The following is a 15,138-nucleotide window of genomic DNA, read 5'->3' as shown; positions in this document are numbered from 1 at the left end:
TTTATAATATTCGAGATAAGTGAAACAAACAAAACCGACATTATTAAATAGACAATTAATCAGAGTAATGATCGGTAATTAATCATAATAAAAAAATTAATCACAGTAATCCAAAATGGAAAGATTGAGTTATAGAGTTTGTGAGGAAAAAAATGGCAATTAATATAAGTATTTTTATTCCTATCCGTTGATCTGTTATTACACTAAATGAACGGTTAAGATGAATTCACATTTATCTTCTCCACAAATCCGCTCCCATCATTGAGTAACTAACGGTTTCACGATTTACAAGTTCAAAGTATCCGTTAGAGAAACGGTGTCAAATAATTAAAAATTATAAATAAATAAATAAATAATTTCAACTATTATGTTACCGTTATAGAAACTAAAACGTCACCTTAAAAATCATGTATATATTCCCACACACCTCTCTCACGACAAAACAACAACGTTAACATTTCTCTTCTTCTTCTGCAATTTCATCAATAACATCAAATTCTCGTTCTCTTCACTTCATTTTTTGTCTCTGTTATTTTTCTTTAGTTTCATTTCGTTTTTTCTGATATTACAATGGCTGAAACAAAAAACACTCATTGCATTGTTGAAATCCCAGTAGACCAAGAACATTCAGAGACCAACAACAAGGCTTTGTTGTGTTCCAACATGTTCGAGGCGATTGATGATCATCCATTAACCGAAATCTCTGAATCTCCCGGTCACCTCTTACTCTTAAAGCTATGGCAAAGAGAAGAAAATCTCTTCGCCAAACGTATTTCAAGAAAAGAAACCAGAATGGATTCAATAAAATCGGAGCTTTTTCAACTCTCTTCGTTTTTCTTCATCTTTCATGGCTTTTTCTTAACACTGTTGTTTACTTCATGGGCTAAAGCCGAACAGGTTCAAAAGGGTGGTGGTAGTTGTAAGATTTGGTGGATACCTTCGATGATTTCTCTTTGCACTTCGCTTGTGTTTGTGTTTTTGGTTCAAGTGAAGTTGTATAGGTATTGGAAAGTGTGGGAACAGTTACAGAGGGAGAGGAATGATAGTAGAGGTGTTGGGAGGTGTATTCAGGAGTTGAGGATGAAAGGTGCTAGCTTTGATTTGTCGAAGGAGTTGGGTTTGAATGGGAAGAGGATGAAGAGTTCGAGTGTTGAGATTAAATGGAAGGTGGTTACTTGGTTTTCTCGGTATTTGATTACTGTTTGTCTTGTTTGTTTTACAGGTTTGGTTTTTCCTGCTTCCAAGTTTGTTCTATGTGGCTTGTGAGGATGATGAGGATGATGTTGATGATAATGATGGAGAGCTTGGATTTGTTCATTGTTAATGATTATGGTAAACAAAAGTTTTTTTTTCCTTCATTTATGGTATTTGCTATTTTGAGATTTTTTTTTAAGGTTTAGTATTTTATGGAATTTCAGCCTCTGCTAAAGGAATGAAGCATTGTTGGTCCGATTTTAGAAAGCCCTTTTGAAGCACAAAAAATGGCCTCAAGAGGTTTCAATGTAAACTACAAATTTAGCAAGGATGGGAGTGAAGCATTATCTATGGAGACAGGGATTCTGCAAGAGCATTGATGAATATGTGTCATTGTGAATACTGACTAGAGATTCTGCAAGAGCGTGATTCTGTTATGATGCAACACCTCTTGTGTGCATTGGCATCTACAATTTTGTAAGCACTGTAATGCAGCTATGATACTGCGAGCTGCTTCAATTTTGATTCATTTTTTGAACATTACAAGTTCTCTGAACTACTAATGCTGTTGTTGTTATACTCAGCTGCTTCAATTTTGATACAATCTTGTGAACACTAATGCAGCTGTTTGTACGTACTGCCAGCTGCTTCAATTTTGTGAATACTGCAGCTGTATTTATGCTGCGAGCGGCTTCAATTTTGATTCATTTTGTAATGCTATAACTGTAATATCTAATCTTAGGAAATAAAGGCTATTCATTCTTTAACTCATTTTGTAGTTTATTATATTTATTGGTCATTAGGCATCTAAATAACATGTAACTTGCCATAGAAGGGAATGGAAAAATTTGTGTTGACTATTAATATTCTACCACAGGTTCTTATTCAATTCTAAGTGGATTTTTGAACTACTTGTTTGGTAGTTAAATCCATGTCCCTTCGATAAATCCATGTAATGACTAAGTTGCTGAACAGGAAATGTGATGTCTTGGTGTGACATATTGCCAACAGTTCTTCTATCCATAAGCATATTAAGGATATTTGACTTGAACTGTCAATTTATTCGAGAAAGCTATAACCGGTCTCGTAGGTGGGTAGATTGTATATACCCCAAGGAGAGAGGTTAAAAAGTAAAAGGTTTGTCTTCACTAAAAGTTTTGGACCACAAGTCTTTTACTTTTAACCTCTATACAATCTAACCTCAAGGTTATTGGGATATTAGAAACTTAATTGTTCTTCCTTTTCTTTTGGGTTACCTAGCTACTTATTGGGCTTTACACATCTTGTTTAATTTCAGACCAGCCACTTATAAGGAGCTCAGCATAATCTCTTGAAATCAACACATTTTAGAGAAATGTCATTTTCATCTTTGATGGTGCCTTCCACATCCTTGAATATCTAAAATCACATCAATCTTCTGATTTATGAGTTTCACCCTAGTTTTAGAAAAAAAAATTATGGTCAGAGGATGCATCTCTATATAATATTTAGGTGTATCCGAAGATGCATCTTCGAAGTACCTTTTGCATTCATTGATATTTCCCAATACGCATACTTGGAAACGTGAAATTTGATAAAACACGACCTTCTCAGTCAGCTTTTCAACAACAAAACATCTTTCTTGTATTTCATCACTTCAAAGGGAGCATAACAAGTTGGAATTGCATGTAAATATCATTTATTTTATCCCTTCATTTCTTACATTTATCTTGTTTATGAGCTGAAAAACGGATGTTGAATCTGGATATTCATCTTCAAATAAATTTAGGTGTGGTTTGGATGTGCGCCTCTGGATTGTCCTATTAGTTTGATTTTTAACATGTTTTTCTGTTATTGGTGGTAATAAATATGGTGCACCTCGATATGTTTTCCAAACTATTGTGAGTGTGGATGTTAAACCGGTCGAAGTGAAGTGTGATGTTAAACCAGATAGAGTGAATGATGGTGTTAAACCGGATGAAGCGAATGATGATGTTGATGAGGTAGATGTTCGTGCACAACTTACAAATAAAGAAGTGTTTGTTGTTCGTGAACATATGCTACAACGGGTCTGTAGGGAGGCACAAAATTTGGGATTTAGGGTTATAATTGGAAGGTCCGACAATTGTTCAGAGAGAAGACAAACAGTTGTAATAATGATATGTGAAAGAAGTGGCACGTACCAACCAAATATTAGGAAGACGAAACAAGATGACACTAAATCGAGAAAATGTGAGTGTCCGTTTAAATTGCGCGGATACCGTATGGCGGTTGAGATATGGAAATTTAATGTGATTTTCGATATACATAATCATGCCTTGAATGAAAAGTTAGTCAGTCATCCCATTGTATGTCACCTTGTGCCGGAGGAGAGATAACTTGTTTCGGACATGACATTAAACATGGTAGAGTCGAAAAAACATACTCGCATCTTTAAAACAGAAAAGACCTCTAAATGTTTCAAATATCAAGCAAATATACTGTGAAAATTTGGATCGAACTCTAGCCTTGACAAGGGTAACTTCTTGGTTTGACAAAGGTTTAGCATGAAGCCGAAGTCTGCTCACATGCTGACCCTATATGTTGTACTCGAAGTATGCTCAAGCATACAGTTGACGAAAATGCTAGGATTGTTAGCATGTCGAATTGGATCTGTTTGTTTAGCCCAATTATTTAAGTTAGCTTGTAGCTTAAGTTAGTTTAGTAGTCTATAAATAAACTAGTTCTCTCAGGTTGTTGAGAGGAGTTTTGATTGTTGATATTTACTTGTAATCTTTGAATCCTAATTGAGAAAGTGAATAGTAAAACAATTATAATCAATCTTGTTTCATGAAATCCTAATAGGGTTTCTTGTGTTTGTTCAAGAAACTCAATCTTTCTCATATTTTGATTTGTTCTTGACGACATCAATTTACAACAAATTGGTGCGGTGAGTATGGAGAAGAAGATGACGTCAACAAAGTATGAGATTAAGAAATTCACCGGTGTGAATGATTTTGGTTTGTGGCACTTGAGGATGCAAGACTTACTCGTTCAATAGGATTTGTTAGAAGCGTTGAAAGGATCAGAGAAGATGGATGTTGCCCTAACAGAGAAAGAGAGGACAACGATGATCGGTAAAGCCCGCAACGCCATTATATTGAGACTTGGTGATAAGGTTCTCCGACATATTTCGAAGGAGAAAACTAGAATTGGTGTATGGATAAAACTCGAAGGTTTGTACATGACGAAATCGTTGGTCAATCATCTCTACCTGAAGCAAGTTTTGTATTCATTGAAGATGAGTGAAGACAAAGTCTTGGCTGAGAACAGATGGATATATTCAACAAATTGACTCTTGATCTTGAGAATATCGAAATCAAGATTTATGATGAAGATCACATGTTGTTGTTGTGTGCTTTACATAAGTCTCGTGCCCATTTCAAAGAAACTTTCTTGTATGTAAGAGATTCGTTGACCTTTGAAGATGTCCAATCATCCTTGTACTCTAAGGATTTGAACAAATGAAAGGAGAATAAGCCATCGACAGTTGATGAAGGTTTGTTCGTTAAGGAGAAATTCTTGAAGAAATGTGGTAGGTTTGAGAGAAAGAAGGGCAAAGTTCTACAAAATTCTTATGATGGTAATGCTTTTGCTATTAGGTGTTATCATTCTAAGAAAGAAAGGTAAAGGTCATACAAGAAAGGTGTGCCCTAATCGGCTGGATAATCATGGTGAAAAGGATAATGGTAATGCATCCATTATGCAAGATGGTTATGAATCATCTGATGTCCTGGTGATTTTAAGCAGCGACTCTAGCAAGGAGTGAATTATGGATTCAGGTTGCACTTGACACATGACTCCAAACAAAGATGTGTTTGAGGAAATATGTGATAAAGATGGTGGATTAGTATTGCTTGGAAACAATAAAGCCTGCAAAATCATAGGTATTGGATCTGTAAGATTCAAGCTCCATGATTAGTCAAAAAGGCTATTGACTAATGTCAGGTATGTACCTAATCTTAAGAGAAATTTGATTTCTCGTGAATTCGATAAGAAATGATATGTTTTCAAATGAGAGAAAGGTATTCAAAGGGTAATGAATGGGTCGAAGGAAGTCTTGAGAGGCGTGAAGAAACAAAGCATGTATACCCTTGAGGATGAGGTTGTAAGTGGTTCAGCAGATGTGGCATCCGCAAAACCTGTGTCAAATACTAAGCTATGGCACAAAAGACTTGTCCATGTCAGTGAAAGAGGCCTTGTCGAATTGTTGAAACAAAATCTGGTATGTGGTGACAAGGTCGAAAAACCGGAGTTATGTGAACCTTGTGTATTTGGTAAATCCTGTAGAATTAAGTTTAACAAAGGTAAACAAAGAACACATGGATCCCTTGACTACATTATGTATTATATTTGTATTCGACTCTGTCGAATATAGGTTGCTCCTACTTCGACTAGGTCGAACACACCTCGGTCAAACACAACTTTCTACAAAACAATGAATTACAACTTCTAAAAAAAGAGAGTTTTGAAAATTTATGTTATGGTGTGGATTTGGGATAAGAATTGTATTTCTAAAATATGGGTTGTTTTGTTGATTTAGGTACAAGGAGGAATTCCATCATTTTATATAAAGTTAGACAAAGTGTTAATGTTGACCGGGGTTCATTGTCAAATGAAATGTGTAGATAAAGATTAGGAAAAATATCATTTTTGGTCCCTTAACTATACCTTGGAGTTCATTTTGGTCCCTTAATTTTAAAAAGGGTCAATGTAGTCCCTTATGTCTTCAAATAGTGTCATGTTAGTCCTTTCCGTTAGATCTGTTAGTCAAAGTCAAAATAAAAGGCCACTTGACATATACCTAGCGTTGATATGCTCATCACTAATGTCATCAAAACTTTAAGAAAATTCCAAAATTTCCCCTCTCCATGGATTCAAACTAGGGTCGTTTTGGTTATTGGGCAAGATACTTTACCATTAGGTCATTTCACCTTTTGTGATTTAATGTACAAATTAAATATATATTGAAATCTTGATTATTTATAAAAAGAAAATATTCAACCCAACAAATATAAAACACATAAATGCTTTATGAGGATTATTCATCATAAAGCATATTCATCAAAAATCTCCTTATTCCTATACTCAGATCTTGAGTAAATCGGGTTGCTTGAGTTGCTTTTGTTATTGGGATCGTTCATCATAAAGCATATTCCCAAACCCATAAATGCTTTTATTATGGGGGATTGTTCACCAGCAAGCATATTCATCAAAAATCTCCTTATTCCCAAACTCAGATTTGGAGTAAATCGGAATTTTTCATCAGAAAACATATTCATCAAAAATGCTTTTGTTGTGATTCTAAAATGTTTTTGCATTTGGGTCATCGATTAGATTCAGCATCAACGTCTTCTATTTCGATCTGAATCGGTTTGATTGATGAAATTATGAGTGATTTAAAGATATTTTTGCATCTGAATCGGTTAAAGATGTTTTCGGAATCGACAGTTGTTGTTCCGTCGAGTTCATTGTTCTTATTCCAACAGTTGTTGTTTTTGGAATTTGGAAAATATGGATGAGTCAACATTGTTCTTATTCGTTTTGATGTTCTTTACACTTGTCTTCAAATACTACAGATGTTGTTAATTGTGTAGAATTAATTAATTAATTACAGCCACCTGAGGTTGTTTCTTAGAGCGCCAAGAAACCTATTTATGGCCTTATAATCACAAGACAAGACCTACAAGTGAACCTTATATCACATGGGCCAACTTCCTGACCTGCATCACAGTAGACTGTTATGGCTACTTTTATACCAGGAACATAATGTTTAAGATGAAGACCAAGATTATCGGTGCCTCATAAACATCTAAGAAAACTATGTACCACTTTCTAATGATTCTCTAAAGGCTGAGACAGAAATTGATGCTATAGCCACCAATGGTTGTAGTAGAAATAGCTTTAGCTTTAGACATTTATGCTCTGCCAACAACTATTGAATATATCTGACTTGAAAAAGGATTAATGATCTTGAGCCTCCTCACTTCAATCCTCATAAAATAGTAAAGTGTCCCAAGATATTTGTTAATATATATTTTATTCGTGAAACAAATAAGCAAACATGATATAGTCTAGTGGTACGCTACATTTCCAAGTAACTGTGGTGACTATGGTTTGATTCTTGTTGAAGGCAAAATTTTGGGTTGGCGATGAAGATGATTGTTCATTGCCAACTCAGTTGTCACATGTGCATAAACAAACGATGTTTGAGCAAAATAGACGGAAAGGACTTTTATGGTGTTTTTGAACAATTAAAGGATTACATTGGTTATTTTTAAAATTAAGGAATCAAAATGGACCCCGAGATATAGTTAAGGGACCGAAATTTATATTTTGCCTAAAAATTAAAAATAAGATAAAATAAATTGATCAAATTTCAACTAGATGGAATAAAAAATGTGATAAAATGAATTACCTATATATACTAATAATAAATAATATTACTGTTATATTATAAAAGGATCATTGTGGGGCATATGGAGTGAAAAATGTGATAAAATGAACTACCTATATATACTAGTAATAAATAATATAAATGAATTATTATATGACGGATGGAGTAATGATTAAATGATAGAATGAAGAAAAAAAATTGATTTGTATTATAGATTGAAATAAATCATTTATTTTATGACACTTTTTATTACAAATAGGACGAAGAGAGTACTTAAATATCAATGAATATGTAAGTATCTTAGGCTATGTTTGGATATTATAAAATGAACGGAGTGGAATAGAATGGAGCGGAGTGAAACGGAACGGAATGGAGCGGAACAAATGCTTCATTCCACTGTTTGAAAATTTTAGAATGGAATAAGGCAAATTGTTCATTATGCTCAAATTGGAGGGGAAGAAATGTGGTGATAAGTGATGGAATAAAATGGAATTCATACCACTCCGTTCTGCTTCGCTCCATCAAATTTTAAATAATCCAAACAATGGAATATCATTTCACTCCATCTCATTTTGATTCCCTCCATTCGATTTCATCAATCCTAACAAAACCTTAAGGCACCGTGATAATCTACAATCAGGAAGAAAAAAAACATTATCGCCGTCAAAGTGTTTGTCACCCTCAAAACTTCGTAGACTTTACTATTCAAATTAAAAGATTGAGATCATGGTATTACTATTTGATTATGGAATCCATTTCCCAAACATTTATTTCTACTTATCAACTACTCCCACCCTCCACCCTCTCCGATACTTTTTAAATATTATCTTTTTGAATATATATATATATATATATATATATATATATATATTATATATATATATATATAGAGAGAGAGAGAGAGAGAGATTTTACACGGTCAGTTAATCACAACCATTAATATTTTAGAGAAGTTTGACTTTTTCTATAATTACATGTAAAGTAACACAAACGGATGATTGTGATGTATTAACAGTGTAAAATTTTTTACACTGACAGTGCATAACAATTAATATCTCTCTCTCTCTCTCTCCTTCCTCTCTCTCTCCCTCTCTCTCTCTCTCTCTCTCTCTCTCTCTCTCTCTCTATCTCTCTCCTCTCTCTCTCTCTCTCTCTCTCTCTCTCTCTCTCTCTCCTTATCTCTCTCTCTCCTCTCTCTCTCTCTCCTTCTTCTCTCTCTCTCTCTCTATTCTCTCTCTCTCTCTCTCTCTCTCTCTCTCTCTCTCTCTCTCTCTCTCTCTCTCTCTCTCTCTCTCTCTCTCTCTATCTCTCCTCTCTCTCTCTCTCTCTCTCTCTCTCTCTCTCTCTCTCTCTCTCTCTCTCTCTCTCTCTCTCTCTCTCTCTCTCTCTCTCTCTCTCTCTCTCTCTCTCTCTCTCTTCTCTCTCTCTCTCTCTCTCTCTCTCTCTCTCTCTCTCTCTCTCTCTCTCTCTCTCTCTCTCTCTCTCTCTCTCTCTCTCTCTCTCCTCTCTCTCTCTCTCTCTCTCTCTCTCTCTCTCTCTCTCTCTCTCTTCTATATATATATATATATATATATATATATAATATATATATATATATATATATATATATAAGAAAATTACTTTTTATTTAATAATTTTTTTATTTTTAATATTTTTAATTATTTATTTTACTTTTCTCTCTATAATATTTATTTAAAAATAATTTTAACAAAAATACAGTATTATCTTAAATTTTACCAGTGACAATTCAAAATAGTGTTTTTTTCTTAAGAATGTGACATTTAAAAGATATGTATAGTTACATAAATATGACATGGCGGTTGTGTGTGAACCACTTACCATGAAATCTATAGGGGGTTCCTTCAAAAGTTTATTACATACACTTTATTACACAGAAACGTGGGTAGATAAGTTTAAAAGGGTGAGATTCTGAATATGTGTGTGGGAAGAACAAAAAATGTTGTACGGTACTTTGATATTTAATTATAATAATTAAACTTTATTTTGTAACTCTCTATTGAGTAGTTACCAAATAAATTACTCCCTCTCTTCAAAATAACTTTAGTTTTAGCTAGGAAAATTAATTTTAAAATGGATCGTAGTCTCATTTTTGAATTTAAAAATAATTCTTATTTTTTCAATTAGGTCTCTACATTATTTCTAATATATTTATGAGATTAATTTAGTAAAAACATACTCTCTCTTTCTCAAAAATGATTTTCGTTTAAATCATATGTAAAAACTTTAAACGTCAGCCACTAATTTTTACTTTTAAGTTCATTGATTAAATAATATATTTGAACTATATATAAATTATATACATCAATTATTCAATAAATCTAAATATTAAAATTTAGAGTACAATAAATCTAAATATTAAAATTTAGAGTACATAAGAATCATTGAGTAGGTACTCTACACAGAAAGCAAGAGAAACTATATGACCATTGATGTTTAAGCAGACTAAATTGTACTTTATCCAAAATCTTAAAAACAAAAATAAATATGCTATTTCATCCACCCAATTTCATATTTTCAGGAAATATCATTCTTTGCACATAGTTTGATACAAATAAGTTAAATTAATCTCCTTAAGATTCACAACCCTTTCAACTAGCAATATTCAAACATCTCATCTTTTTTCCTTGAGTTCTTCTGTCCATCATTCGATCCGTCACTACCAAGGTAAACACTAAGCATTTTCAAACCCAAAAATTCGAAAAACACCTGCAACCAAAATGCACACAAGTTTAATAGCAGCCTCTAATGATTCTAGTGTATCCAATAACACATTGCAGATGTCCAAAGGATCATACCTTCGTCAGCCTGATACTTGTTTTTGTCATCACCGGCATACGCAAGTACATTGTATTTAGGATTCCACTCAACACTGTTCATCGCGGCTCTACATGGAATATGATGTACTGTTTTTCCAGTATGAACATTTGACTGTGCCACAAACAAGCAAATTATGTTTGAGCAATCTTACTAATTAATGTTTTTGTTTATCAACGGGCATGTATAAACTTACAATATCAATGAACAAGTCTTCACTTGCTGAAGCAATCAAGTCCCCGGTATGATTGAAACTAATTGTACGGACCGGCCATCTGAGAAACATAACATTCCAAATTTGTCACAAGAAGCTAAACACTGATTATATCTCGAAAAACAAAAGTTGAATACAATAAACAATCGTGGAAGCTAGGGAAAACTTACTCGAGCTTTGTAAAGGTACGCACACAAAGCATCTCTGAGATAACCCATAAGCTGACAAGGGAATCGGCACTTCCAACTGCGAAATGTCTGTCTCAATATAATGAGGATATATAATTTGTTATGTCCATTATACTTTCTATGACAATATGCAGTTACGCAACCTTGATTGCAAATTCAAGTGCAATTTGCAGGATCAAAGATAACAAACACAAGAAACATACCTTCCAGTTGAGTCAATTGCAATGCAATAACAACCAGCTGTATGAGCCATGAGGGTATCAAGAGGCCGAAGAGATGGATAAGACAATACTTCCACAGTCCCTAAGCAGGTTAGAATGTAACAAATATAAGATATTTTTCTACTCTATACAAACCCATCGAAGCAAAAAGGTATTGAGTAATATTTGAGAAGGTAACTCACAAAGCAAACAATGACTTACCATTTCCCGTTGTTAAAAAAAACATCTCGCCGGTCATATTCCAAGCAATCTCATTTACCTAGGAAAAGTACAGGAATCATTAGCAAATTTGAGTTAATTCTGTACAAGAGTTAAACAAATGTTTGCCACTGTATGAAATATGTGCTATGAATACGAGACATGTCATTTAAATAGTTAAACCTATTGCTCTTCTCATATCAACCATACCACTAAACTGTAATGATGTAAACTACCAAATATTAAAATTATGTAATCAAAGTAAGACATTTGTGAATTCCTAAACGACCAAGCATTAGAGTTGTTGAGCAACACAATGAGCTCCTGAACTGCATCTTTCCAGAGCTGGGCGTAAGGCTGCCTCAAACTACTGTTGAGAAGGAGGTGTTGGATCACCTACGTATTTCCCCCTCTCAACTCCAGCCAATTTGGGCTTTCGTAAGAGTATTTCAATACTCATATGAATATAAAGGGTAAATGAATTCTGCTTCGAAAAATCTCTTCTTCCATCTCTTTTCAGTCAACTGTACTACGACGAGGAAAGGGCATGGCCAGGGTCTAGCTTCCCTCTGTCAGAATAGTGATAACAGTGTCTTCCTTGTTTACACCGAGAGCTGGATGAATTTCAAACCTCATTACTTCCTGATAACTCCAACCTCCCCAGTGGCTCATTTCGAATTCCATGACTTCCCAATTTCTGCTTCAGGGCCGGCTTGCACGAATAGAGCTCGGAGGTTCTGGTCGTCGGATCACTTCGAGAAGAATGTTGGTTTTTACTCTATCCCTTACGGCTCCAGTACTGCCGAGGATAGAAAGATGAAGGTTGTTTGCTTTCGTTTTCTCGCCAGCTGATAAGCTGCCGGGACTTCGCAGATGCAGAAAGTGATTTGAGAGTTGGGAAGCAGGGGAAAGATTATTATCATATTATAGTGATGATGCCAAAGAACTCGTACAGTCAAACAAGGAAATATGTTCAAATCTCCGATCATTTGCATATAATTAGTAATCCATACTCATTATTGCATCTAGGGAGAAGCCATATAACTAGCAATAGTATTGGTTTGGCCGTAAGTAACAACAAGTTCTTTGACTTGACTCTATGTTTAGCATATATGTCAGGTTGCATAGAAGTTGTGTGTCACTCATTTTGACCCATATCTAAATCAAACAAAACAAACATGCAATTCATGGTTGGTTCTGGTGGTTTGACACCAGGGCACTTGGTTCTTCCAGTTGACAGCATATTTATATCAATTAAAAAAGGAAATAGGTAACTCCCACACCAACTAACAAACCTGTTATCAGACTGTAAATTTCAACATAAGAAAACCAAAGCTGGGCAGTTAAAACGCAAGTTATTTTAACAATTAAACCAATAATCAAGCACATCACATTCACATTTTACATGACATTATAAGAATGTGGTATAAAGATAAATTGATCATAATTTTTGATGTCCAGATTCTGTTAGGATAGAAGAGACTGGGAAATTAAACAGGAACAACAAGAGTATTAGCTAGTCATTTGGCGGAATTTGTTAGCATTTACTAGACTAGACAGAGCAGGTTTTTTTTCAGCATTCAGAATTGTTATTATTGAGTAACTAGAGCTGTGGCTGAGTTGTAAAGGGGAAAAACCCTTAAGGGAAAATTCTTTCTCCTATTCTCAATCTTTCAATAAAACTGTTTAATTCTTATGGTTGTCTTTACCAATTTCCAACTTCTCTTTTAACAGATTCATTTTGTAGCCTCGGGACAAGCCTTAACAAACTGTCAGAAATATGACAGACTGCAACAATGAAGCATACACTAAGCTATACCTCATAGTTGAACTTGCGCCTATGAATTGGTTTGAATTTCCGAACATCAAGTATTGTTAATTCATCATCCTATAAAAAGAAAAGACAAGGTAAGATTTCACATTAAAAACAGAAAAGCAATCATAGCCAAGAGTTGTCTATTTAGTATCTATAGTACAAAGCTCAATGATTCAAACAGAGGAATCGACTCAAACATATGTGAGTACTTCCGAGCTATAATAAAATGAAGGGATTGTGTAACATACCCTATTACCTACTGCTACATGAGTACCATCAGGTTTGTAGGTGATGTTGATGTTCTCCCCACTAAGTTCTGCTTGTTGTGAGCATTTTCCACCTGCAGAAATAAAAGTATCCCAAAATATAAGCTCATAATAACTCTCCTCCTTCTGCAAATGAATTGTACAGCTGAATGATCACTTACTTCGAGCATCCCAGAGACGAACAGTCTTGTCACCCGATGCAGTTGCAATAAGATCGGGATGTTTGGGGTCCCAGCATAGCTGATCCACACTATCAGTGTGACCCTTCAATTCAATATCTTTAACTTTACCCTATAATAATCCCCCGCCAAATAGAACAATTAGATTTCTATCGACAAAATAATAAGCAGGATAAAATAGTTCGCAGTGGCATATAAGTATCAGCCAAAACAACAGAAAACTCTTGGAAAAATGCTTCATTTCTATATATACCCTCATGGAAAAGTTAACCATTGACCTTAGTTTTAGTCTATAGCTTCAAGTATTTCTTGAATTAATTCAACAAGTTTCAATCTTAATAAAAAGATAGTCTATAATCCTTGAAATTAAACACTGAGATGATTTCCAATTAAAAATAAGTGAATCATAACAGAAAGATAGTGGAAAAGAAAAAAGACATAAACTTTCTTAGGTCTATTTAACTGAAAACTGAAGCAAAAACACACTAATTAATTGAAAATAAAGCCAAAACCAGTGAGAGCAATTAGGAGTAAGCTTACATGGCCATGATGTGGTTCAATATGCCAGATTCGAGCAGTTTGATCAACAGAACCAGAAGCAAGTTTTGTGCCAATGCAATTCCAAGCCACAGAGTGCACCTATTGGAAAGAAAGAAAGAAACAGAAGAGAAAAAATACCCATTTGAGAATTGAAACAGAAACATTGAAAAGAGGGTTTTTTTTCACATAAACCTAAGTATTAAACCGCAACAAGCATGAAAAGATTAGAATAAAGCGGTACCTTCTTCTTGTGACCGGAATATTCTCGGCTATGAAGATTCTTAAATGAGTATTTTTCCTCCATTGTTGGAAGCAACGAATCTGGATTGAATTGGAGGCACTTTCGCTTAGTATCTTGTGTGATGATAGTGGAATCGCTTCCTAAGAAATTTAGAAAACGCTTATGATTCCCGCGACAACACTATATCTTAGGTATTTGAGTATTTCATTTCATAAAAAATAAAAATTTGAGATGAATTATATATTATATTTTGTTTCATTTTTATTTTGTATCTATTTTTCTTTCTTTTTTTCCAATTTGATCCCTTGATTATACTTTAATTAGTCAATTATTTTTGTTAGTTTATGCCAAAAAAAAAAAAAGTTTAATTAGTCACTTTTGAAGTTAAGATCAATTATCTATTATCTCACTTCTTTTAGCAAGGGTGACTCATCTTCCTCCATACAAGATTTTTGATATTTTAAATTATTTCTTTATTAATTGTCATTCTCGAAATGTTTCTTTAATTATTAATGGTAATTGATGTCCTCAAAATTTTGGATGGATTAAATGTAACACTAGTGAAGCGATTAGGGGAAAAAATCATGTTGTAAAATTGAAAAGGTTTAATGCATATCTAAAACTTTGATGTATGGAATAAACAAGAGTGACAATCAATTAAATGGTTTCAGAAAAAATTAATATGTCAATTGGTGTAAGGAAAACCATATTAACAAATAATAAAATAAAAGATGAGTACGTGTTAAATTTGTTTATATTATTCGATCAAATTGATCTATTTTGGGAGAGAGAATTGTTTGATCCAATATAGTTTAAGAGTTGTTATAAAAT

At 34.0% G+C, this 15,138-nt stretch overlaps 2 protein-coding genes across 2 annotated transcripts; one reads left to right on the top strand and one right to left on the bottom strand.

Annotated features, from left to right (window-relative positions):
* Positions 1 to 430: 430 nt before the first annotated feature.
* On the top strand, positions 431 to 1,961 carry LOC127084659 (uncharacterized). Its single transcript, XM_051025154.1, has 2 exons — positions 431 to 1,332; positions 1,419 to 1,961. The coding sequence occupies exon 1, from the start codon at positions 571 to 573 to the stop codon at positions 1,264 to 1,266; it is 696 nt and encodes a 231-aa protein (XP_050881111.1). The 5' UTR covers positions 431 to 570; the 3' UTR covers positions 1,267 to 1,332; positions 1,419 to 1,961.
* Positions 1,962 to 9,935: 7,974 nt separating this feature from the next.
* On the bottom strand, positions 9,936 to 14,530 carry LOC127084658 (THO complex subunit 3). Its single transcript, XM_051025152.1, has 11 exons — positions 14,308 to 14,530; positions 14,067 to 14,165; positions 13,509 to 13,638; positions 13,330 to 13,421; positions 13,085 to 13,153; positions 11,269 to 11,326; positions 11,050 to 11,149; positions 10,829 to 10,915; positions 10,641 to 10,719; positions 10,426 to 10,558; positions 9,936 to 10,336 (listed from the first exon to the last, which is right to left on the bottom strand). The coding sequence occupies exons 1-11, from the start codon at positions 14,368 to 14,370 to the stop codon at positions 10,302 to 10,304; spliced, it is 945 nt and encodes a 314-aa protein (XP_050881109.1). The 5' UTR covers positions 14,371 to 14,530; the 3' UTR covers positions 9,936 to 10,301.
* Between the last annotated feature and the right edge of the window lie 608 nt (positions 14,531 to 15,138).

The sequence above is a fragment of the Lathyrus oleraceus genome, chromosome 5 (assembly GCF_024323335.1).
Source record: "Lathyrus oleraceus cultivar Zhongwan6 chromosome 5, CAAS_Psat_ZW6_1.0, whole genome shotgun sequence".
Classification (NCBI taxonomy): domain Eukaryota; kingdom Viridiplantae; phylum Streptophyta; class Magnoliopsida; order Fabales; family Fabaceae; genus Lathyrus; species Lathyrus oleraceus.
This window is presented reverse-complemented; position numbering and strand designations above follow the sequence as displayed.

Excerpts from the sequence above, each read along its gene's own strand:
- LOC127084659 (XM_051025154.1), top strand. The coding sequence starts at position 571 with ATGGCTGAAACAAAAAACACTCATTGCATTGTTGAAATCCCAGTAGAC.
- LOC127084658 (XM_051025152.1), bottom strand. The coding sequence starts at position 14,370 with ATGGAGGAAAAATACTCATTTAAGAATCTTCATAGCCGAGAATATTCC. Across the intron at positions 10,916-11,049 it reads GCAATTGACTCAACTGGAAG|ACATTTCGCAGTTGGAAGTG; the intron begins GTATGTTTCTTG and ends ATATTGAGACAG. Across the intron at positions 10,720-10,828 it reads CGTACCTTTACAAAGCTCGA|ATGGCCGGTCCGTACAATTA; the intron begins GTAAGTTTTCCC and ends TATGTTTCTCAG.